Raw genomic sequence first — 23,806 nt, 5'->3', positions numbered from 1 at the left:
CATAGCATTGAGCCACAGCAGTTAAAGTGGTGTTAAACTGCATTACTTCTACAATGTAGGTGCACCTTGGGACCCACCTTGTAGACAAACAATATCAGAGTGTGGTCAAGGTGGCAAGCAATTATAAAAGAAGACTGTTGTATGACCTAGGAGTGGCTATAGCAGTTTTCTGAATATACTGTATTATTATTATTATTATTATTATTATTATTATTATTATTATTATCTTTATTTGTACCCCGCTAGCATCTCCCGAAGGACTCGATGCGGCTTACAAAGGCCAAGGCCTCAAAACACAACATAACAACACACAACCTAAAGCAAATTAAAAACAGTTAAAGCAATATTAAACAACAAGCAATAAAACAATACACCAAGACACAATAAAACTGGGCCGGGCCAGAGTAATGGGTACTGTAAAGGGCAAGATTCCATCTACTCTCTCTGCCACAGGCTGAGTTAACTGAATGGAATAAACTTTGCCCTTTGGATTCCATTTATGTTGTTGCCAGGCCCGTAGCCGGGATTTTGATTTGGGGGGAGCTGAGTTTGATTCGGGGGGGGGGGCTGAGTCTGAGTGAAAGAGGGTCTACCCTAGCAAACCTTTTGTATTGTTACCCCAATACCCCCATGCATATGGGATATATTGAGCATGGTGATCAGATCATGATATGAATAAACATAACAGTTTAAATAATGTACCAGTAAGGCCTTCTTGCGGACCACCATGAGAATTTCGGGGGGGAGGGCTGAAGCCCCTCAAGCTCCCCCCCCCCCCCCAGCTACATGCCTGGTTGTTGCAGCTCATTAGTTTGATTTTAGGTGGCTAAACTCTTTATGTGCACTCCTTTGCAATTTAAAAAACTCCCTCGGGTAAGAGAGTTCTCTCACTTTTGCAGTAAATGTAGTCATTGTATTAGATATCACTTTTATTCCTTCCTTTTTGAGATATATACACACACACATACACACACGCGCACAAACCTATATTTTGTCAAACTTGTGGCATGAAAATGAACCAAGATTGAATTCATGGCTGTATCTAAATTCATGAACTGCTCTAGTTTTATCACCTTATATTTTGTCAGCAAATATCAGCAAAAAGCAAACAAACACACAAAAATCTCCCCTTTCTTTTCTTGTTTTAAAAGTAGGAGCAGAGTGAATACTGTTTAATCTGTCCAGCTGGACACCCTTACATTTTGTGTCTTCACTGTAGCAGATAGTGAGAGAACTCTGAAAAACTCCTGTTGGTAGTGGGCATCTTTGCACAGCTGAGTGCAGGGAAAATTGTGTGGTTGTGCTGTCCCACGTGGATTCACATTGGAGCTGGTTTCTTGTTCATACTTTACCCAAAGCATGAAGCTTCTCCAGAGTTTGATGAAACTTTGGTGCATTGCTCAACTTTTTTAGTGTGAGGTTAGATTGACTCAGGATGGTTTATATTGCATTAAGAGCCAGAAGTCCATGGGCTTGTCTGGACATTCGGGAATGATTTCTAGTCCACTTCAGGTTTTAGGGCTGGTGTCGACAAGCCTTCAGTTCCCTTATGGAATTAATATACCACAGAGTTTTGCCATCATTTGATGTTGTTATAAAGAATGTATCTAATGAAACCAGCATTATATCTAGTCCAATCACTTTAGTTTACATTCTAAGACTTTTATCCTGAATGTTTATGTTGTTTCTGGACTTATCAATAAATCTTGGAAATACAGGGAACTTGAGAGGTCAGTAAAGAGACTAAATAGCTAAACTGGAATCCCACCACAGGTGGCCTATGAGCCACACAATGCCCTGGTTAGCTCTGTGATTCCATGATTCTTCGGTTACTTTGCCAAGAGAACTGACTGAGGGCTTACACTGAAAATCTTTAGATAACTCACATATTTTGTCACCATTGGCAATGCTGACTGATTGCCATGACTTGAATTCAGACATCTGATGGGTTGCATGATTCCCATTCCTGCTGTAGGCAATCTCCCCTGGACTTGAAGATTTGTGAAAATCCAGAAACTCCCTGTCTATAGTTTCTTAGGTGGAACTATAGAAAATTACCTCCATTACTCGGACCCTTTGTAGTTAAGACATTTAGATCTGTCCTGGAGATGAATTCTAATGTTTATTAACCATGTAGGCAAGGGTTCCTGGCCCCTTGAACATTTAGAGTCCTAAATCCCCAAAAGCCATGCTTGTATCATTAATTGGAAAATATATTGCAAATGATGCTGCTTCCAATGAAGTGTCATTTGGAAACTGTCATCATGTGAACTATTTTTATGTGAAGTGTCCTCATGTGGGTTCACAAATGTTTATGGATTTGAAAAAGTTCAGCACCTGCTGGTCTTCCATTAGCCTGCTTGATGGGCCAGGAAAAAGATAGATTGCTGCCCGGGGGTGAAGCCAGCCTTTCCTCCCTGGTATTCTAGTTCACCGCCCCCTCCCTAGAGTTTTATGTCTAGTCTGTCACAAGTTTGGTCACTGACAGATGGCATGGATCTTGGATCTGGGAAATGGGGCCAGTGCAATCAGACATTGGCAAATGTAAGATTTCTTAGGGGAAAACCCTGTCCTGGAATGTGGGTGGGAGTGGTCCAGATTAGGAGGGGGACAGAGATATACCATACTTGCAACTTCAGGGCTTGAGACTGATGATGGCTGGGGCAGCACTGCAAGTTTTTTTCCCCCCAGGTAGCAATGGCAGATCAGGCTGAATGGGATGGGATCTACAAGCATGAGGGGGTGCCAACCCTGGGGAACTGTAATCAAATAAAGTTGTAGCCTTTTATCACTGAAAATCATGGTATTTTCTGATCTTTTGGCATTTACAGGCAGGGTCAACATCCATATTGGCTGGGAAGGAGATCTAAATGTCTGATATGGGAAAGGCTTCATAAGTTAAAGCTGGAACTGGGTTGACAAACACCATAAACATAGGTTGCAAGAAGTAGGAAATAAGGGACATGAAAGGAGATACATAGCTTATATCAATCTAGGAGAAGAAAGGGGGTGGATATCCAGGGGGATTAAACCCAAAGGGGTTTCACACCCTAAAGCAGGGGTAGGGAACCTTCGGCCCTCCAGGTGTGGTGGACTTCAACTCCCACAATTCCTTGAGGCTCGTGTAAGCCTTTGGGGCGAATGCCGAGCCTCAAGGAATTGTGGGAGTTGAAGTCCACCACACCTGGAGGGCCGAAGGTTCCCTACCCCTGCAAGTGATAGCACCATGCTTTCACTTTTAATTGCCTGGTGGCATTCAATGAAATATTGTTTTTTTCACTTTAGGGAGTGGTGTTTAACCCAGAGAACTCTAGTGCCTCATCAAACTAAAATATCTATTATTCCATGGAACTGTTAAAGTAGAATTGCAGTCCTATAATCGTGTGGTGTGAAAGGGCCTTAGTTTCCCTGAGCAGTGCTTGCAAGTCAGCAGGCAGCGCTTCAGCTGTGAACACAGGTTTCTGGACTCACAGTTGGACAGTACAAAAGATGAGGCACCATCCCTGTTCTGACAAATTGTTTACCTTAACTTACAAAAAAACTATTTGCTAATATTTTTTTCATATACTGTTTCTATTCACATTTTTAGGTGCCCATTATATAACCTGTAGGATTCAAGAATGTTCAGAAACAACCAGAAATGGACCTTTTTTGCACTATATTGACGTTAGCTCACTTGTCGTCCAGGATGAGTATATTTTCATTCAGGTATGTTGATAGCAATGTTTGGTATGGTGACATGTAGTCTTCTTTTGCTATATTTGCATCCCATGTGCACCAATCAGAAAGCAATGCATAACTCAAGGAGCTGTTTGCAGATGAGACAGAAGCTTACTAGCATGAACAATTTAAATTTTTGTTGTGTTATTTAAGGTTCAAAATTTGGTCTATTCAGGGTTGTCATCATATTTCATTATTGACCTCATCATATCTGCGTCAAAACAACACCAAATATGTTTCCCCTATGATAAGGACAATAGCCTTGAAATATGTATATAAAAGATATAAATCCAATGAGGGAGATTACTGTTTTTGTAGTAAAATTTTAGTACAGCCAGCTCTCCACATTCACTGGGGTTAGGCGTACAGAACTCCCACAAAAGTAAAAAAAAAAAAAACCAAAAACACCTGAATTTTAAAAAGCTATAATTTGCCTAAGACTACACCCCTCTATGAATGTTTAAGTCTTCCCACATGACTTTATGGTCAAGCTCCACTAGAAGCTGATCATAGAAACAAACTGAAGGGCCTGGGAACTCCTAGACAAGTGTTTCCTCTAGAATTTTAGGTCCTCTGGTGTGAAGATGACCATAAAATCAAACTGGAGTATTTAGAGATTCCTAGAGAGAATACATTGACCACGACTATTTAATCCCTGTAATAATTAAGTGAATAATCCAATCTGCAAACTTGCAAATATGAAGGGCTAGCTATATATATATATATATATATATATATATATATATATAGCATCATACATTTAATATATTTGTAGTATATTAGGCCCTGGGTAATCACTAGAGCAGTGTTTCTCAAGTTCTGCTTCTCCAGGTGTTTTTGAATATAAATATATGTGCTTTTTAATGTTTTGTAATGTGTATTTTGATATTTTACCGATTGTATGTGTTTTTATGGTTGGAAACCGGGCTGAGTCCCTCTTATGAGGTGAGAAGCTCGGTATATAAAACTTTGAAATAAATAAATAAATGTGACTTCAGCTCCCAGAAATCCCTGCCAGCTTACCAGCTGTTAGGAATTGTGGGAGCTGAAGTCCAAAACATCTGGAGGAGCAGAGTTTGATACCAGGCTTGTCTGAGCATATCTAATTCCATGGATACTCAAGTCACATTGTCTAGAATAGTGTAGTAAAATGGTGCCCCTTGTATAAAATGGCAAATACATACTCTGAGAATGTATCCCCTATGGATATGTGGGTCATATTGTATTGCATTATCTGACCGACTTCATTATTTGTATAGGCCTTGGAGATGGACATCATTGGAGACTTTTAGTCCACATATACATCTGTCCTCACAAGATTTTTTTCCTATTAACTGCTGACCTGTCACCTCCAACAAACAATTTAGCCTTTGAGGGAAAGGTTTTAGTGCTATCAGTACTATAAACTGATACAAGCATTGTGTGTTGATTATAATCACATTCATTTTCTATTGTGAGTTTTTTTAAACTTCTAGAGAAAACAATCTAAGGAAATTGAGTTATTAATTTGACTGCCCCTTTGATATGCAGCTTGTTGTATACCTTTATTCCATTAAGAATATAGGGTTCAGATCCTTTTTATATTCATTACTTCTTTGCTGCAATCTTTGATTATTACCATGTAACTAATAACTCTTCATCTTCATTTTTGTGTGCATCTGTTATTCTGTCTCAGAAAAGATTAAGAAAAGAAATTGTAGTCCAAATTACCACATTTTGTAAAGGAGGTGAATCTGTTTGCTTGTATATGTATGCATGAGCATGAAGAGTGCAGGGTAGATGGGAGCCTGACTGAGAGTCAATGGAGTGGAAAGAAGTAGGACAGAACAATAAAAAACCAAAGAGCTGGAGAAGTAGCATGTGGTGGAAGTAATGAGTTAAAGAGTTAGATGTGAAAGCAAAGCTGATCTGTTGCTTGAAAACTGAGAATGCTGTGACAGCAGGTGAAGTATAGCTGGGAGGGAGTCACTTCTCTTATTTGAAGTAGATATTGTTTCTATAGAAGAATTTGATTTTCCATCTTGATAGCTGCTGATGTTACAGCATGCATGTGAGTGAGAAAGTACGAGCACTCTACTTTTGGAATAACAGACATATTTTCTATGTTGAGACCCAGAAATTGTAACTACCCTGGAGCTGATATGTTTCATAATGGGACAAATGTGTATGCACCATAGTTTTTTGTCTCCCCATTACATCTGTTGTTATTTTATCTACAACCATCATCTGATTTACACATTACATTTCTTAGGAAATGCCAAACCTATGTTACAAGTGAATGATATAAGTTGGTGGAAGAAAAAACAGAGCTTCCCCTTTCAGCTATGGGCCCCATTCATGTTTAAAAAGGGCTTCTAGATATTTAAATCTGAAACCAATCAAAGAATGTCAGTCTGTTTACACGACTGATGAAATGTTCCTTGCAGGGTGATCAGTCATCTGCCTTCAGTTGGCATCTACTGGAAAAAGAACACTTGGGACTGGAATTAATTGTTGCTAATTTATCTGGGTTTTTAAAAATCAACACTGCAAATGAGGTGTCTGATGTATTTTTATTTTCTTCTGCCATTCATTTCAAATTAATGGCAAATATCCATTTTTCATGGTTCCTATTTTGAATGTTAAAAAAAAAAAAGGAAAGAAGAGCATATTGCACTCTCAAAAGCTATAGCAGATGGAATCTTCTGTGATAGAGAAGTTCACTGGAACAAACTTGTCCCTATAGCTGTCCACACTTCTGAATTGTAGGAAAACCATCTTCCTAATGTGCCAGGGGCAAATAGCATGTTTGGATTCACTTTGAGTAGCATTGGTCTGGAGTAACAAATAAAAAATCATTGTGTCTTTTTTATCTCTATATACAAAGTGCAAACTAAAGTAAAAACTCAAATATCGCCATAACATGATTGTATGAATGATTCATGAAATGCTGACTACTTCAGCTGCCTGAAACAAAGCAGTCTACTCCATCTTGACATTCTCATAAGTGTTTTTGCATTAAATTGTTAGTTTTACAGGTTTTGCATAAAACAATGTTTTTGTGCAAGTGATTTTTTTCTGCATAGAAGTCACAAGATCTCTCTCTGTGTGTGTGGTGGGGGGTAGTTCAAGTAGTATCTCAGTTTTCTGCTGCACTTTTTTGGGTCAAGAATGAGATATTTTCCAAGTATCCAGTCAAAGTATCAGTCAAAATTCTACAAGTGTATCAAGTAGGAGGGGGGGGGGGGGTTAATTTTTTTTTTAGTGAATCATGATAAGTATTTCCATAACACAAGATAATTTAAATAGATAATTTAAATTCATTCTATATTTTTTACAAACTTCATTAAATCAATTTTCTCATCTCCTTCATGGGGGGCTTCGAATCCTTCCCATGCCTTAAGCTTTGCCTACCAGTTGTGCGTGGGCAAACTTGGTTGCTTCCACTATATCAGCTATTGCTGCAAGTAATGACTGTGAATAAATTGTCAAAATTTGCTTGAGATAGCGCTTGCAGTTCTGGAGGGACTTGTCTAATTTTTGCTTCTCATAGACTTAGCAGGGGAATTTGGTTAACCAGTTAAAATTCATGAGTAAACCAGTTTTTTTAACCTGAATAATTTCAGAGGGGGAGTTGAACCCCTAACCTCCCCCCCCCCTTGGCTACAGCCCTGGTATCAAGTGAAATTGATGGGTGCATGGGGTTTTACAAGCACCTATTGCAGTTTCGGAATATTTTCTAAACAACTCCAACCCACCCAGAACACACCTAATATTATTTTAATTTGGAAGCTAAATAAGATTGAAATTTTATAAGATTTAGAGACTATCATGGAATACTGGGGATATGCCAATAGGGAAAGTTAAGATTCTAGACGTAATGTCCACAATCCGAATTGACAGCAGTGTGCTAGATTGACAAATATTTTCCTCAAAGTAAGGTGTCTTCCTATGTTCTTGTGGAGGGAAGAAGTTGAAAATATGGGACGGTTAAGGTAAATGACTACTCATTGATTTGTTCAACCCGGCAAAAGCTGGCATGCTCTTCTACAGAAAGGCCCTAGAATTTTTTAAAAAAGTTGGGGAGTTGGCATAATTAAATTGAAATCCTAGGCATGATTAATTGGAGGTAAGTCCCAAATGAGGATTAGTCCCAGGATATTGTACAGAAAGTTAAAACCTCAGTTGGAGGTAGCGACATTGTCAATATTTGGAGTTATCTCAGTTAGAATATGTTTTCCCCAAGTTTATAATGCCCACACTGATGAATGGTGGTGGTTCTTGTTAATGGGATATATTTTGAATCAGTTATTTCCAGAAAATTTTTTCATGACTTAGAATGTAAAATGAGATTTTTTTCCCTTCTGTATATTCAAAGGCCTCTCAAAAATTCATTTATTTTTTCTTCAAAGACTTGCACACTAATTATAGTTCAAAAAAGAGCTAGGCAAAAGCTCCCAAAGGTTCACTGTAAAGTCTCAAAGGAGCTATGAGCAGTTAATGAGCTAATGGCATAGAACGCAACAGTGGGAAGCTCTTTGGCCTTGTAGGCAAGGGATCTAAGCCATTCCTAACTTGTCTGACCAGCATACTATAACTAAAACTTGTATTACCTTACTTACTCCAGAGTTTGCTGGTAATTTTGGAATACCCCACAGCTTTGGGGCAGCCTGAACATCAGATATGCATCCTGTTAGGACTAATCAATTGCACAGATTGGACACCAGCACCTTTCCACTGCACTCATAAGTGCAGGAAAATGAATTTTGCCTATGACACTGCCATCATTCCTAGTTAGTCAAGGAGCCCAATCTGACATTATCAAAAGTGTCAATTTGACTGTTCTGATATCAGCAGACGTTCCCAGAAAGAAGAGAAATCACTCCTTCTTTCTTCCTGTTCATGTGGCTGTCACATTCTGATTAACAGAGGCAACTTATGCTAAGAGTGGTGGCAGCAGCAACAAGGAGGAGGTGAAATGTAGCTGCCCCATAAAAATGATGTGTTCCCAGATCATCTGAGCCAGTGGTTCTCAACATGTGGTCCCCAGATGTTTTGCCCCACAACTCCCAGAAATCCTAACAGCTGGTAAACTGGCTGGGATTTCTGGGAGTTGTAGGCCAAAACACCTGGGGACCCACAGATTAAGAACCACTGATCTGAGCAATGGTCCTGGCTTTGACATGAACATAATTGATATAACACGGGTCTGAAGCATATTGATACCATGCTATCCTGCCAGATGTATATGAGTCATTAATCTCCCAAGTCCCAGTCCAGCATAGTACACCACACTAGCTTTTGCTGTGCTCTTGAATCCTTTCCCCCAATTGAGCCTTTAACATTTCTAGATGACTTACATGTTATAAACTAGTTTTTACCCTGGAGCAATATGAATCTGTGTTAGTTAGTAATAGCTGCCCCTATTCTCAATTGGAGCTTGGTTTTGCCTTTGCAACTGGATGCATTCCATTTTTGTTTTAAATTAGGAGATCATTGCACCATTAACCAAAGAGAGATGTAATGAGGAGGCACTATATTATCCAGGGACATGGGCCACAAACATGTCCTTTGTCTTTGCCTTATACAAGATATTTGCTCAGACTCCTGAAGTACACAAGAAGAAATGCAAATAAGGGCCATGGAGTGAAGTCTGTGCTGTGTTGGTTATTTACATAGTGTCTCTCTCTCTCTCTATCTGCTCTGCATTTGCTCCTCACATCTTGGTTTTTCCTGTGTTTCACTTTCATTTGTTATCCAATTTTCTGCCTACTCAAATATTGGGAAGCCTTTCTCATCTGATCTCATTTTGCCAAATAGTGTGACAGCCAAAGGCATCCCCTTCTCATCAGCAGCTTCCTTAAATCAGTCTGTACTGATAATGAAGGATCCCAGCTACATCAATATTAGCAGATTGTAATCTTAATGCCTGCTCTTATTGCTGATGATACTAAGAGGGAATTTGGATAATGCTAGAAGGAGACCTTTTGATTTCATCTGGTGAAGGGTGTGGCTATGGGAATTTGAGCTTGATGAAAGAGATTACACGGTTGGGTTCTGTACTTCTTGCTAATATTAGAGACCAGGCAATGATACCATAATTGTTCTTCAAGCAGTGACACTGATGCCTCCTGATTTTTAAAGGTGCCTCTAGTGTTTCTGGAGTAGTCCAGCAATTTTTATAAAGGGTAAATTAGATTTCTTTCAACAATAGCAGTTATATCTCTCTTATCTGGACCTTTGCTACATCCTTTGCAGAGGTGAAATAGAAAATTGGATTCTCTTTCCGTATAATTTAAGGCTTCAATGAAATCAGGTAGTGTGTATCTGGAATCTGCACCCACTGAGATGGTATATTCTTCTCACACATAACATATTGTTTTCCTCATATTTGACCATCTAATAATACTTGCTAATTTTACTGCCAACAAATTGTAAATGCCAACTGACATGGACTGTTATTACTTATTGATAATTAATAACAGTTTATAGTGATGGGTACTATCAAAAACAATTCATTATGGTATACTTAGAAATAAGAGGGGAAAGGTCACAAATCTCCTGAAACATTTTAGATGTAAATGTTATTGTTTATATCCAATTCTCCGTAGTTCTAATGCACATATTGAATCACATTAACAAATATTTAGACAGGAAATGTAACTGTCCTTCTTCTGTGAAGCCACCCACCTGTTTTAAAGGTGGTTAAAATGTTTTGACCAGGGCCATGATGTTCAGCTCTAATAAATTTATTCATGGAAGGGATGAAATATAAACATATTTTCCCCTCCACCTCTTAACTGGGATCTATTTGGTTTTAACAAAAATTGATCTGCACAATTTATTTTTAACTTCTCCCTCTTTAGCTCCAATTGATTTTTATCTTTCTGATCAATGGTGACAAGAAAGCTTTTGGCAAGACTGCAGGGGTCAGCGCCTTGTGGCTTCTATTGAACCAATCATTACAAGCTTATTATAAAACTAATAGGATGAAAACATTTCTGGGATGAACATGACTGCAGCTGTTTTGTTGTTGAATGGCGACTGACACTGTTGACTTCTTTAATATCCTTTTTTTAAAAAAACAAACAAAAAACCAAGGTATAAAAAGGAAAGGATGAAGAAATGTTCTATTGCCAAAAGAAAATCCAAGAAGGCTAGAAAGTAAAACCATACTAACCAAAGTTTTTTTTAAAAAAAAAAGAATAACACCACTAAAAAGATATATGAACAATAATCAATCAAGCGTTTTCTTGCCTGTGTTTGCACTCTCGAATTTCTGTCATTCTTTCATCAACACTATTATTGGATTTGGAACTTGAAGCAAAACATCTGCTGGCAAGAACTGATTAACATTACTCTCCTTCTTTTGTTTCCAGGGGCTTTTTTATTCCGTCAATCCTTTTAATCTGTCACTTTTTTCTCTCTTGCCTCGTGTCCTGTTTTGTCTGATGTATGAAAAACATCTGCACAAGAGGATATAAGACTCACCTAAACAGCCTTAACTGTTTTTCTCCTGGTTCCCTATAAAGATGATTAAATATAAGCAGCTGTGTGCATCAAAAAAACTTCATGTGAAGAGAAAAATATGTTGTTTGAGGATGCTTCATTTCCAAAGTCTATATATGGTTGTGTACAACTGGTTTGGGCAGTTCTTGCCATGGCAGGGAGGAGGGATCATAAGCATCTTCACTGAAAAGGAAACAGATCTATGCTGGGTGTCATAGTTACAGAAAAATCAAATCTCACAAATCATGGACTAGTGATTATTGTTGTTTAAGACGTTTTGCACAGCTATATGTGTCATTTTGCTTTACTCTGTCTCACAACACAAATAACAGAAATTTAAAGATTTCAGTGCAACATAATGACAACAACAACAGCAACAACACTTTATTTATATTTTGCCCTATCTCCCCAAGGGGACTCAGGGTGGATCACAGTACTAATACATGGCAAACATTCATTTTAGACAGACAGGACAGAGACAGACAGAACAGAAAGTAGGTATGTTGTGTTGACGTCTAGCTTTCTTTCTTTCTTTCTTTCTTTCTTTCTTTCTTTTTTGGCACCTTGGAGGTTGTGCTCGAATCCAGAATGGGGGTAATGTAGCGCCATTTTCTATGACAAAGAGCCATCAGGACTTCTTCCTTCCTTTTGATCGCCGGGCATTTTCAGATCTTTTTCTTTATGGTGACTTAACTTACCTCCCCCAGTTGTTTTAGTAGTACCTAATTTCTCCACTTACAGCTCAAGCTGTTTTCAAACTGCTTAGGTAAACAGTGAGCTGGGCTGACAGTTGGGAGCTCACACCAACCTGGGCCTTTGAACTGGCAATCTTTTGGTTGGTAGATCTTATCATTTCTGGTGATTTACCAGCTGTGCTAAAGCCTAGCCCTGGGTAGACTTTAAAGAAACAATTGTGTCAATTTTGAAAAAAACTCCAATTGCTTTCTGGATTTTTAAAAAGAAAAATCTGAAAAACCTGATTTATAATCAGAGACAACAAAGTTTGTTGCTTTTTTCATACTGCTGTGAACAGGCAAGATTACTTTTAATATACGTGTGTTATGGTGACAATTTTTATGCTTATATTGTTTTCTTAATCTTATGGTTATGTTGTTTTATTCTGTATGTTTTGTGATGTTACTTTTATCCTGTGGATACCAACATCTATGACAGCTCAAACTGTATTATATACAATGACATAGTAAAAGAGCATCCCTTATATAAAATGTTGTTTGTTTGTTTTGTTTTTTTAAAAAAAACAAACCAGTGGCTGCTAGAGAGGGCCCAAATATTTGTCAACTGTCAGGAGGTTACAAAGAGGCAGTGCTTGGTGCATGGCAAATCAAGGTTTGCTTTTTGGATTGTGTTTTCTGAATATTTTTGAGCCATGGCTGGGTTGAATCAATGGATGAAGAGCCCATGGATGTGGAAGGCTGATTAAATTTTAACTGTGTTCTATGTTGAGAGATCATTTAAATACACTAATAATTTAATAATTTAAATACACTAAGGACTTATTAATCAGTCTGACAGATTTAAAAGAAATTGGTTAAAACATCTTAAGACAATTTAAAACCATGCATATATTTGAAATTTGGATGAAATCAACTGTCCATCTTGTTTTCACTTGATGCCATAATAACACTGTTGTTACCACATCAGGACTTTGAGTGGGAGTGCTGCAGCAAAGACCCACTGCCACATTCTCCCACATGAATTATCCCTGTTGGTGGGACTCAGAGGAGAGCTCCTTGGGCAGATATACATAGTTAAATATTCTCTCATTCCCTTTTCAGTTCTGTCCTGGGAATGTGAACCTGCTGCAAACTATTGCTCCAAAACTAGTACAACTTAAGGTTTTAAGGCCTCTCCTTTTTCCATTTGTAAAAACTATGATTAGCTTTACTTCTGTATCTTACTGAGCCATTATCACCTAAGAGAGAAGGGGACCAAACCTGGATTATTGATGCTCCTTTCTAAGAATGCAAGAAACAGGTGGCAAAGGTCCTAAGGAACACTTCTAGGGCCTGCAGACCTCACAGATTTGAGGATCTGTGCTTGATGGTGCCAATCCTGCCAACATATTTTGAAAGTATGTGAACTGCAATTGTTGACTATGGTCTACTATTAGAGATTATCTTAAATAGAGTGGCAACTCAAGTTCTTTGTTTCATCACCGGCCCTGAAGTCAAATAGAAATTGATCTAGATAATCTATCCCATCCAGAAACGCCTGGAGTTGAAAAGTTGTATTTGGAATGAAATATTTTCAGTAATGTATCTAGTCTAGTACAGTCAAATGTTGGTCAGCAGTGACTTTCAATTGTCTCAAACAGGATTTTCTCCTCTCTCAGCCTAAAATCTCTTTAGTCTATCAATAAAATCTATACAGTCAAATCAAATGAGAATCACTGCAAATAAAAATAGAAATTGTCTCTTCGATCCACTTCCTATGCTTTGGATCATAGTAGAAATGTTGTAAATTGTCCAGGTTCTTTTAGAGACCATGTACATGGTCCCTAAATGGCTATGCCAAACTGATAGAGGTTCCTCCAGATCAGCGTCTCTGAAATCTGCACAGCCAGCCACAGAGCCAAGCTTGGGGACTGGTTGGTGCCCATTCTGTGTGGCACTTAACTACCCTGGCGACTGGATGCCATCTACATAGCCCAGCAGCATTAGGACTGGATTTGTGTCACTGAAGCAGCACTCTTACCCTTCCCCTGCCAATAGGGCCTTAGATCCATTGGCACAAAACTGGTAGTAATGCTAAATGGAGCAACAAAGTAATACGAGAGCAAGGAGAGGGAAAGGAAATTACTCCTTTCTTTTTCCCTCCCTTTTTCAATTGTTTTGTGAGTCTGGCTAATATCATGGCCAGTTTGGTGTCTGGTGGTTGCCACTAAGGCCAAATTGACAGGGGAAAGGTAAGTGATAACCTCTGTCTCTGGGCTGCCTGAATCCCTGTAAAGTGGAGTGGTGATGGCTAGTCCACTGTTTACACTAGTCCATCCTCCGTTTTTTTTCATTGACACTGTGCATCATGTCCCAAGCCAATTCATTTGGCCTGCGTAGATTGTCCCTTAGGTGTTCACATACTAGATTCTTAATTAATGGCCAGTTGAGTTTCCCTGTGTCCTGTCCAAGGAGCATACTTTTTGAAAAATGAAAAATGGGCATTGTGTTAGATTAATTTGATATAGAGATGCATTCATTTATTACCCAATGCATGGTTTCAAAAGACTTTGGCAAGTAGTGTTTAAATATGAAATAATGGAAGGAGGTGGAGCCAAATCTTGGAGATGGAAGTCAGGCTTGAGATCAGGAAAGACAGATGTGTTTCATGACAAACACATTTGTCTGAAGGAATAATTTCCATTGGCCAGCTTCCCAATTAGACTCATAAAATGGAAAGCCAAAATGCCTCACAGATTAACAAACCTATCATTAAGCAAAGGAGGAGGAGAAAAAGACAAATCCAGCTAATTCTAAGCATGATGGATGAGTGTAGGAGAAATAATTGGATGACATTAATCAAATATGAAATAAAAGGTGAAGTCAGGAAGGGGGGAGCTGTAATAATCTCTGGGATTCAATGTACGCAAGTTTGCTTATAGGAAAAGTTCACCAAAATAAATGAAAAGGGACTGCTGAACTTCATTTCTGACTAGAGAATTTCACAAATGGTAATAAACGTGTGATAACCGCGTACAAGTTTTATTACTCTAGGTGTAAATCATGGAAAGGCCACATCCCTGTTGAGGTAAGCATAACTTTGGTCTTAGCAACTGAAAGTTTCCGTTCATTCCCTCAGAGGAACTGCTGCCAATTCAGTAAATAGCTGAGATAATCTATTTCTTTATCTTTGTGATAATACTTGCACTCTTCCAGTAATGAAAGTTTTGCTCTATAATGTAAATGGCCCTGAGAAATGTAAATTAAAAATACAAGTCAGCTGTAAAATGAAGACATTCTACTTGAATATTCTGAAGGTATGGTGAAATACAGTTGGGCCTTGGTATCTACTGGGGTTTGGTATCAGAGTCCCTGTGGATATCAAAATCCATGGATGCTCAAGTTCGATACAGTGGCATAAAAAAAATTGTGCATGTTGTATAAAATGACAAAATAAATGTTTGCTTTTTGTTTATTGTTATAAACACTATATTCAAAGAGTGAATGGATGGCTCCACGGATAGGGAATCCATGGATACTTGTCATCTTGACCCTAATTTTATGGATCCCTCTGTGTCAACTGACTTTTCACATATTGTGGATCCTAATAATCCAGTGGTTCGTCTTGGCACTATCAAAGGCATGCCTTGGTAAATCTAGAAACATAAACAACTAAGTTTTAAAATATCAATGTATATGATTAGGTGAATGCCCCCCCCCCTCCCCAAATGACTGTAAAAGTGGTAAAAAGTTCATTCCAATGTGATCTCTTAGTAGTTTGTGAAAACATCCTGTAAAGGTAAAAAATGTTTGAACCTTAGTGTTTTCTCATGTGTATGAGAATTGGAATTAGAGTCAAAACCCAGGGTTTTTATGGGACACACTGCAGGATCCCAATCCTGGGTAGTTGTCCACTCCATCATATAATAATAATTTAGGGACAGTAGCTACCATCTGCATATGGTAGCTACTGTTCCTAAATGGGAGGGGAGGTAGTGGTTTCTGAGGACAGTAGAGATCACCATCTCTTGAAACAGGAGGAGCAGGACTTTCCCCCATACTTTCCAAAACCATTTGGACAGTTAAAGAAAGTGCTCCTCAAAGTATTGTATCCCCATCCCACCCCACCCATCCCAACCCTGTTTGCCAGAATAAATACTACATTTCTGTTGCACTATTATCTAATTAGCATAGTTTCTTTAAAACCTGAATATGGGTGGAACCAGTATTTTTAGTTATTCAAGAAATGATGAAAAACATTTTTGAGTATTGAAAGACCTTGATAAATCCTGGAGTGACTGGAATATTTGCAGCTCAGGACTTATTTTGCACTACATTACCATATAGTTGTTTTGCAAAGAAAATTGCATTTTCTGCATGGAAATATTATTTTCTGCACAGAAAAACCCCCTGATCTGATCTGGTTTCTATTAAGAATTTGGAATAATGTGTTTGGCAAGCTAGACTGTATCCAGAGAAATGATCAAAGGTTTGGAAGCCACTCTTATAAGAAACAGCTAGAGACTTGGGAGAAAAGAAGACTATGGTAGTTATGTTTAAATATTTGAAAGAGGGTAAGTTTGATTTCTGCTGCTCTGGAGACAAGGACAAGGAGCAATGGATTCAGATTGCAGGACAAAAGATTCAATTTAATGTAAGGAAGAACTTCCTGATGGTAAGAGCTGTTCAGCAGTGGAATATGCTGTCTCAGAGTGTGGTGGGAGTTTCTTTCTCTGGAGGTGTTTAAACAGAGGCCAAACGGCCATCTGTCAGGAGTGCTTTGTGTTTTCCTGCACTACAAGGGGCTGGACAGGACAGCCAACTCTATCATTCTATGATCACTGAACACTCATTTTGCTGTGCAGGAAATAATAAAAGAAGAAATGCAATTTTTCTAGGTCTTGTTAATTTGAACTGGTATTTCCTGTTTCAAGTTTTGGAAAAAAGATTTTGGGAAAGAATTTATTATGTGGATTAAAGCGATATATCATGTCCAAAAAGCACAGATGTTAATTAATGGGAAAATGATAAAAGAGAATCAAGAAAAGGTTGCCCTCTATCTCCTCTACTTTTTATATTAGCTCTGGAGGTTCTTAAAACAGTTATAAGAAATGAAAGGGAATTAAGGGATTGAATATTAGAGGGAAATGTTTAAATTAAGACTTTTACAGATGACTTGGTGATTATATTGGAATATCCCTTGGCAATTATTGAACTCTTGATTGTGTTAAGAGACTATGGAGGTTTCGTGGGTTTTAAAATCAACAAGGATAAAATGGTGATATTGGCTAAAATATTAGAAAGGAATACAGGACATTATTATCTGAAAAGACTGGGTTTAATAATGTGAAAAGAGAAAATACTTAGGTATTAATTTGATAAATAGACATTCTAAATTATTTCAGAATAACTATGTAAAATTAGAATAATATTAAATAAGATTTTTTTAATTTATGTCTTACCCTTATGAATAACAACAACAACAACAACAACAACAACAACCTTTATTTGTATACCACTCTATCTCCCCAAGGGGACTCAGGACAGTTTCCAGCATGGTAAAGCATTGCAATTACCGACATAAGAACATACAAAAAATCATCATAAAAGTATAAACATACTACTCTATAACAGTCATACATATTAAAAAATTAAAAAGAATGGTTCGGTACTAATTATATCAGGCAGCTCAGTTTCCAGTGGCCAAGATTCCAAAGTGGACCTCGACAACTATGAGAGGACTGGGCTGTACGATGAGGTAGACTAGGACCCGGGGTGGGTAAAGTGCAAGCATTGCCTGTCTGATAGTCAGGGTGGGACCTGGCACTATTTAATTCCAAGGTCTGCTGTGTAAGCACAAGAGGGCCTGGCCAACAGGTGAACATAAGGGCCGGGGAAGTGGGTAAAGTGCATAAAAAGGCCAGGTTTATCTTAGCCATGAAAATGAATGTTTTGTCAAAGAGATTGTTTCTGTTTTAAACTTTTGCAGTCTTGACTAATAATGCACCTTTTAAATAATGGCAAAAAGATCTTTAAAATTATATGTATCAAGTGAAGGAACATAGAATTAAATTTAAACTTGTATAGTATGCCAAAACCAAGAGGTGAACTGGGATTACCAGAATTGAAATGATACTTTTCAGCATACTGCCTAGTTTGGATAAAAGACTGGAGAGTTTGGAAGGAAAATAGATTACTGCAGTTAGAAGGATTTGATCTAAAGTTTGAATGGCATGGGTTTTTAAGATATGGCATGATTAAAGTAAATGTTGGTTTTCATAATCATTGTGTGAGATTGTTTCTATTTGGAATCTGGAACCAATATAAGATTTTGTTCTCTTTTTTAATTAATTTCACCACTTGAAGATTTTATATATATATATATATATATATAGAAGAAAAAGAACCTGCATTTGTGGACACGTATATAGTTGTCTTTACAATATGTCATTGGGCAAATAGAGAGCAAAAGCAGGGTATAAATCTTACTTTATTTCATTCTTCCAAATGCTTTCAGAAACTTTCTCCCCACTTGTGTTTCCATCCATATTTCTTTTTTTCACATTTTGAGACTAGGTTTGTAAAGAAAAAGAAGCTTTCATATGTAAAGCATTGTTTTTTGCTTAAACATTTTCCCCAGGAAACAGTGTATTTTGTATCAATACCATTTATGCAAAATACAGTTTTCCTCAGATAAATATTGTAAACAAATATTTCAAAAAATATCAAGTCAAATCATTGTTGACCATAGGATCTCTCATCATGGATGCAAAATTGTGAGTATAGGCAGTTTCCAAGTTACAAACAGGATAGGTCTGTTAGTTTGTACTTAAGCTGAATTTGTTTGTAAGTCGAAACACATACATTTTTCAGTGTAACTCCAGCTGTGTGTGTGTGTAGATATAGATATGCAAGCTTTGGACAGAATAGGGAAGGTGTCGCGCCTCCCCCCCCCCCTTGTGATAATTGGTTTTGAAAAATGAGTCTTTCTGTGGAAACAAGGATTGGAGATCAAACTTCAGTGGAGACTCCCTTTCCCTGTGATACCTCTTTCAGGAGTGAATCTCTCTTCTGAGGGGCAGATTTCTCTCACTTCATGTTGTCTCACCCTCATTCATTTGTAAGTCAGATGGTTGTAACTCGGGGACTGCCTATAGTTATTACCTTAGTACTGGATGGTGTTGTCATATGCATTTTCCTTATGGTCTGCAAATAGTTATTGTATAGGGGTCCAATATGCTGGATTAAGTAGAATTTTGGATTGCCAATTCTTCTGATATTCTAAAAGATATGAACCCCAGCATTGCAACTGTATTAAATGCATTCTAGTGAGTGTGCCCAATAAGTGCCAGTTACTGTCATTCCTCGAGTCCTTGAAATGGAAGCAATGTCATGTTTTGTAACACTGTGCTGAAAAAGATTTAGTTGTGCATCAAGTGAAGTGTCTGCGAATAAGTCCTACAATTGGACTTCTTTCAGTGCTCTTACCAACTCCAGAGAAAATGATTTCAGCCTCGCATGCCTGACTTAAGAATGAGGTACTGAAGAATTAATGATAACAGCCTACATTCAGAATAGAATTGTATTCTGAAAATATTCTGTTGCTGTAAGAACAGGACTCTTTTTTTCTCCTTCTCTGTCAAAGGCAGACCTTCTAGAGAGGATCAGATACAAAATCTCAGTGCATATGCCAGTCTGAGTGCCATCTTTGAATGACAGATTCACCAGAATAAATATGTCACTATCTTGAGATGGCATGATTGCTGGGGGAGTCAAATAATATAACATGCTGTAATTTCAAAGTAGGTAACAAAAAACTGTATCTACAAAGGGAGTTTTCTGTGTTGTATTGGAAATCTTAAAAGCCATGATATATTCTATATAATAAAGATGTTTTGGGTATTATTTAGGCGTTATTTATATTTTTTAGCTGTTATTTCAAACTTGCATGGTTGCCATAAATACTGCAGAATTTTGTCATTACCAGGATATGACAAAAGTATTGCAGATTATGAATATTATACATGAGCCATGAATTAGTTTGTAAACTTTGTAATCACATTATCCTTGTTTCTTTGCATACATCTTGCCATATTTCAGGACAACTGCTATTCAAATACCATGTTTTATATTTGGAACATGAATGCATGGTGAAAGATCAGGCAATCAACTCCTGATTCTTAAGACAAAAAAAATGACCATTAGATTTCTCCTAAATAATTTTTTTAGCCAAATGTGACATTTCCAGCTTTGACAGAACATCTCAGTGGTTTCAAGTTAAACAGCAAAAGCAACTTTTCTGACCTACTTTTTCTAGCATTTCTTGAAAATCCTCTAGTGGGGAATGGTAAAAGAAGGAAATCTTCATTAGTGAAATAATTACCACCTAACCTAACAGGTTTTCTCATTTCCAGTGTATGTTCATTTGTTTTTAAGTAGGGAAGAGACTAAGCAATAGATGCCATGCTAGACTCTTTGAATAGCATCTTTTTTTGCTCTGCTTCCCAAGTTGAACTGGAAGACAGGTAAATTGCATCTTTAGTTCCCACAAGGCTTACTCAGGAAAAACATGATGCCCAGCTTTACCAGATAGTAGGGGATTGTGGCAGAATAGGATAGGAGCCACAGTAGAAAGGGGGAGGTGGGGAGGGGGAGAGTTCCAGTCCTCGGGGGGACCCCATAAAAGTTATGATGGGGAGGGGGAGATACGGGAAAGGGGGAGATAAAAAACTAATTTGGCCAATTCGTGAACAAACGCTGAGGAAAATTCCAAAATGTGCTCCTGACTTGGTAAACATGGGTTCCAAGGTAGACGGTCCTCCGGGATTGAAGGTGGTGCTGTTGAATGCCAGATCTGTCAATGGGAAAACATCAACTATCCAGGATTTGATACTGGAGGAAAAGGCAGATCTGGCGTGCATCACGGAGACCTGGTTGGACGAGGCTGGAGGGGTAAATCTCAGCCAGCTTTGCCCACCAGGTTATGCTGTGCAACACCAACCGAGATCCGGGGGGCAGGGAGGCTGAGTTGCAATAGTCTGTAAAGATTCCATCTCCTTGATCAGAGGCCCAGCCTTACAGTCGACCTTGTTTGAATGTGTCCACCTGAGGCTAGGGGACCGGGACAGAATAGGGCTGTTGTTGGTGTACCGACCACCCCGCTGCACCTCAACAGCCCTACCTGAGCTTGCAGAGTTGGTCTCAGGCCTGACATTGGAGTCCCAGCGGCTTGTGGTGCTGGGGGACTTCAATGTACATGCAGAGTCCACTCTTTCAGGAGCGGCTCAGGACTTCTTGGCCACCATGGCAACTATGGGGCTGTCCCAACTAGTATCTGGCCCTACCCATGGTGCTGGACACACACTTGACCTGGTCTTCTGTCAGGGCTGGGAAGAAGGTGGCGGTGTGGAGGAGCTGTCAATCTCTCCTTTGCCATGGACCGACCACCATCTGATCAGGTTTAGACTTGTTGCAACATCTAACCTCCGCAGGGGTGGTGGACCCATTAAGATGGTCCGCCCCAGGAGGCTTATGGATCCAGAAGGATTCCTGATGGCTCTTGGGGATGTTTCCGCTGCCTTGGATGGTGATTCTGTCGATGCCCTGGTCGCTCACTGGAATAGGGAGCTGACTAGGGCAATAAACACGATTGCTCCGGAGCGCCCTCTCTTAAGTCGCCGAGCGAAACCTGCCCCTTGGTTCAATGAGGAGCTGGTGGAGCTAAAGCGAACAAAGAGATGGCTAGAGAGCGTGTGGAGGAAAGAGCCCAGCGAGCCAAACCGAACACATCTACACCTTTATCTAAGGGCGTATGGTGCGGCAATAGAGGCCGTGCAAAATGCTTTCTATTCGGCCAATATTGCGTCCGCAAGGAACTGTCCAGCAGAACTGTTTCGAGTAGTCAGAGGGTTGTTGAACCCCACCTCGAGTGGGTCCCCTGACGACTCGGCAGTGCGCTGTGAAGCATTTGTCAGTACTTTGCGGACAAAGTCGCTTTGATCCGCGTGGGCTTTGACACCACATTAACTGCGGTCTCTGAGGATGTAACTCAAGCATCTGCTTGTCCAGTTTTGTTGGATTCGTTTCAATCTGTTCAACTCGATGAGGTCATCAGGGTTCTGGGAGAGGCAAGACCTACCACATGCATCCTAGACCCCTGCCCTTCCTGGCTGGTTACAGCCTGTGCTAGACGGGGTCACACTCCCCCTAAAAGCTCAGGTACGCAGTCTGGGAGTTCTCCTGGATTCATCGCTGAGCCTGGAACCCCAGGTCTCAGCGGTGGTCAGGGGAGCTTTCGCACAATTAAAACTTGTGCGCCAGCTATGGCCGTACCTTGGGAGGGCTGACTTGGCCACAGTAGTACACGCTTTGGTTACATCCCGCTTAGATTACTGCAACGCTCTCTACGTGGGGTTGCCTCTGAAGACTGCCCGGAAGCTGCAGCAAGTCCAACGCGCGGCAGCCAGATTACTAACGGGGGCTGGGTACAGGGAGCACACCACTCCACTGTTACGACAGCTCCACTGGCTGCCAATTAGCTTCCGAGCACAATTCAAAGTGCTGGTGTTGACTTATAAAGCCCTAAACGACTCCGGCCCTGTTTACCTCTCCGAACGTATTCTCCCCTACGAACCATCAAGATTACTAAGATCATCTGGAGAGGCCCTGCTCTCGGTCCCACCAGCCTCGCAAGCGCGCCTGGTGGGGACAAGGGACAGGGCCTTCTCGGTGGTGGCCCCGCAACTCTGGAACTCTCTCCCTCTGGAGGCCAGAACCGCCCCATCCATCCTAACATTTAGGAAACGGGTGAAGACGTGGCTGTGGAGTCAGGCCTTCGAGGAATGAGACAACACCATAGGACTCTGGGTGGAAGTGGATATAGATCCATCTTAATAGGACGACTGACCACTGTAGTTTTATATTTAGTGTATTTTAAAGTTGATGTGTAATTTTTGATATATGATATTTTAATGAATGTATATGTTTTTATGGCTGTAAACCGGGCTGAGTCCCTCAACGAGGTTGAGAAGCTCGGTATACAAAACTGTGAAATAAATAAATAAATAATAAGTAGCCACCCCCTGCTCCATCTTTTTCTCGAACAGCTCTCAGCTCAGGAATGTGCTCTGGATGAATAAATGCAAACCTGCTTGGCCCTCATTAACAGATGGCTTCCCAGACCATGGCCAGAGTGTCCCGGATGTGCAGGCTTCATTCTGGTTGGTTGGTACTGTATTTAGACAAGGGTCAGGCATCCAGAGAGCCGGTTGTCTCTGAGCTTCCCATTCCTGAGTGTCTGTCTAGTCTATGGGTTTATCATGTGGATGCAACTCATCCCCAACACATGCTATTGTTTATATCTATGGAGACAACCGAAAGGCCTCTCCTGTATCTAGTGCAGTGTCTCAACTCTTCTTTGAGGAATACGAGTAACAATAGACAGCAGTAAGGGCTCAAGTCACTATCAGTGGTTCTCAACATGTGGGTCCCCAGGTGTTTTGGCCTACAACTCCCAGAAATCCCAGCCAGTTTACCAGCTGTTGAGATTTCTGGGAGTTGAAGGCCAAAAAATCTGGGGACCCACAGGTTGAGAACCACTGATCTAGTGACATGAGCCCTTACTGCTGCCTATTGCCACTCTTATTTCTCAAATAAGAGTTTTCTTTTTGCTGGGAACAGAGAGCAGTATGATCTAAATAACTGTGGAGCAAGCAGGAAACATATTTTGAGGCAGTGCTGAGATCTGGACACAAATCAAAGTTCATCTCTCAGCTTTCCCAGCAGTACCACTAACTCAGAGCAGTTGCCACAAGTCTAATTATATTTCTTAAAGGAGTTTTCAACATTTGCATGTTGCTAATGAATTTCAGGCAAGGGAAGATCTGGGTGAATTTATGAAGTTCATATGCAGGAAGAAATATCTA

At 39.5% G+C, this 23,806-nt stretch overlaps 1 protein-coding gene across 1 annotated transcript in view; it reads left to right on the top strand.

The window, feature by feature from the left end:
• Positions 1-23,806, top strand: part of SORCS3 (sortilin related VPS10 domain containing receptor 3) — a 580,612-nt gene that overhangs the window by 406,738 nt on the left and 150,068 nt on the right. Inside the window, exon 7 of the mRNA XM_060768351.2 lies at positions 3,590-3,708. Coding sequence (XP_060624334.2) covers positions 3,590-3,708 — 119 coding nt within the window. The remainder of the gene's footprint in view (positions 1-3,589; positions 3,709-23,806) is intronic.

Source organism: Anolis sagrei, chromosome 3 (genome assembly GCF_037176765.1).
Source record: "Anolis sagrei isolate rAnoSag1 chromosome 3, rAnoSag1.mat, whole genome shotgun sequence".
NCBI classification, from domain to species: Eukaryota; Metazoa; Chordata; class Lepidosauria; order Squamata; family Dactyloidae; genus Anolis; species Anolis sagrei.
This window is presented reverse-complemented; position numbering and strand designations above follow the sequence as displayed.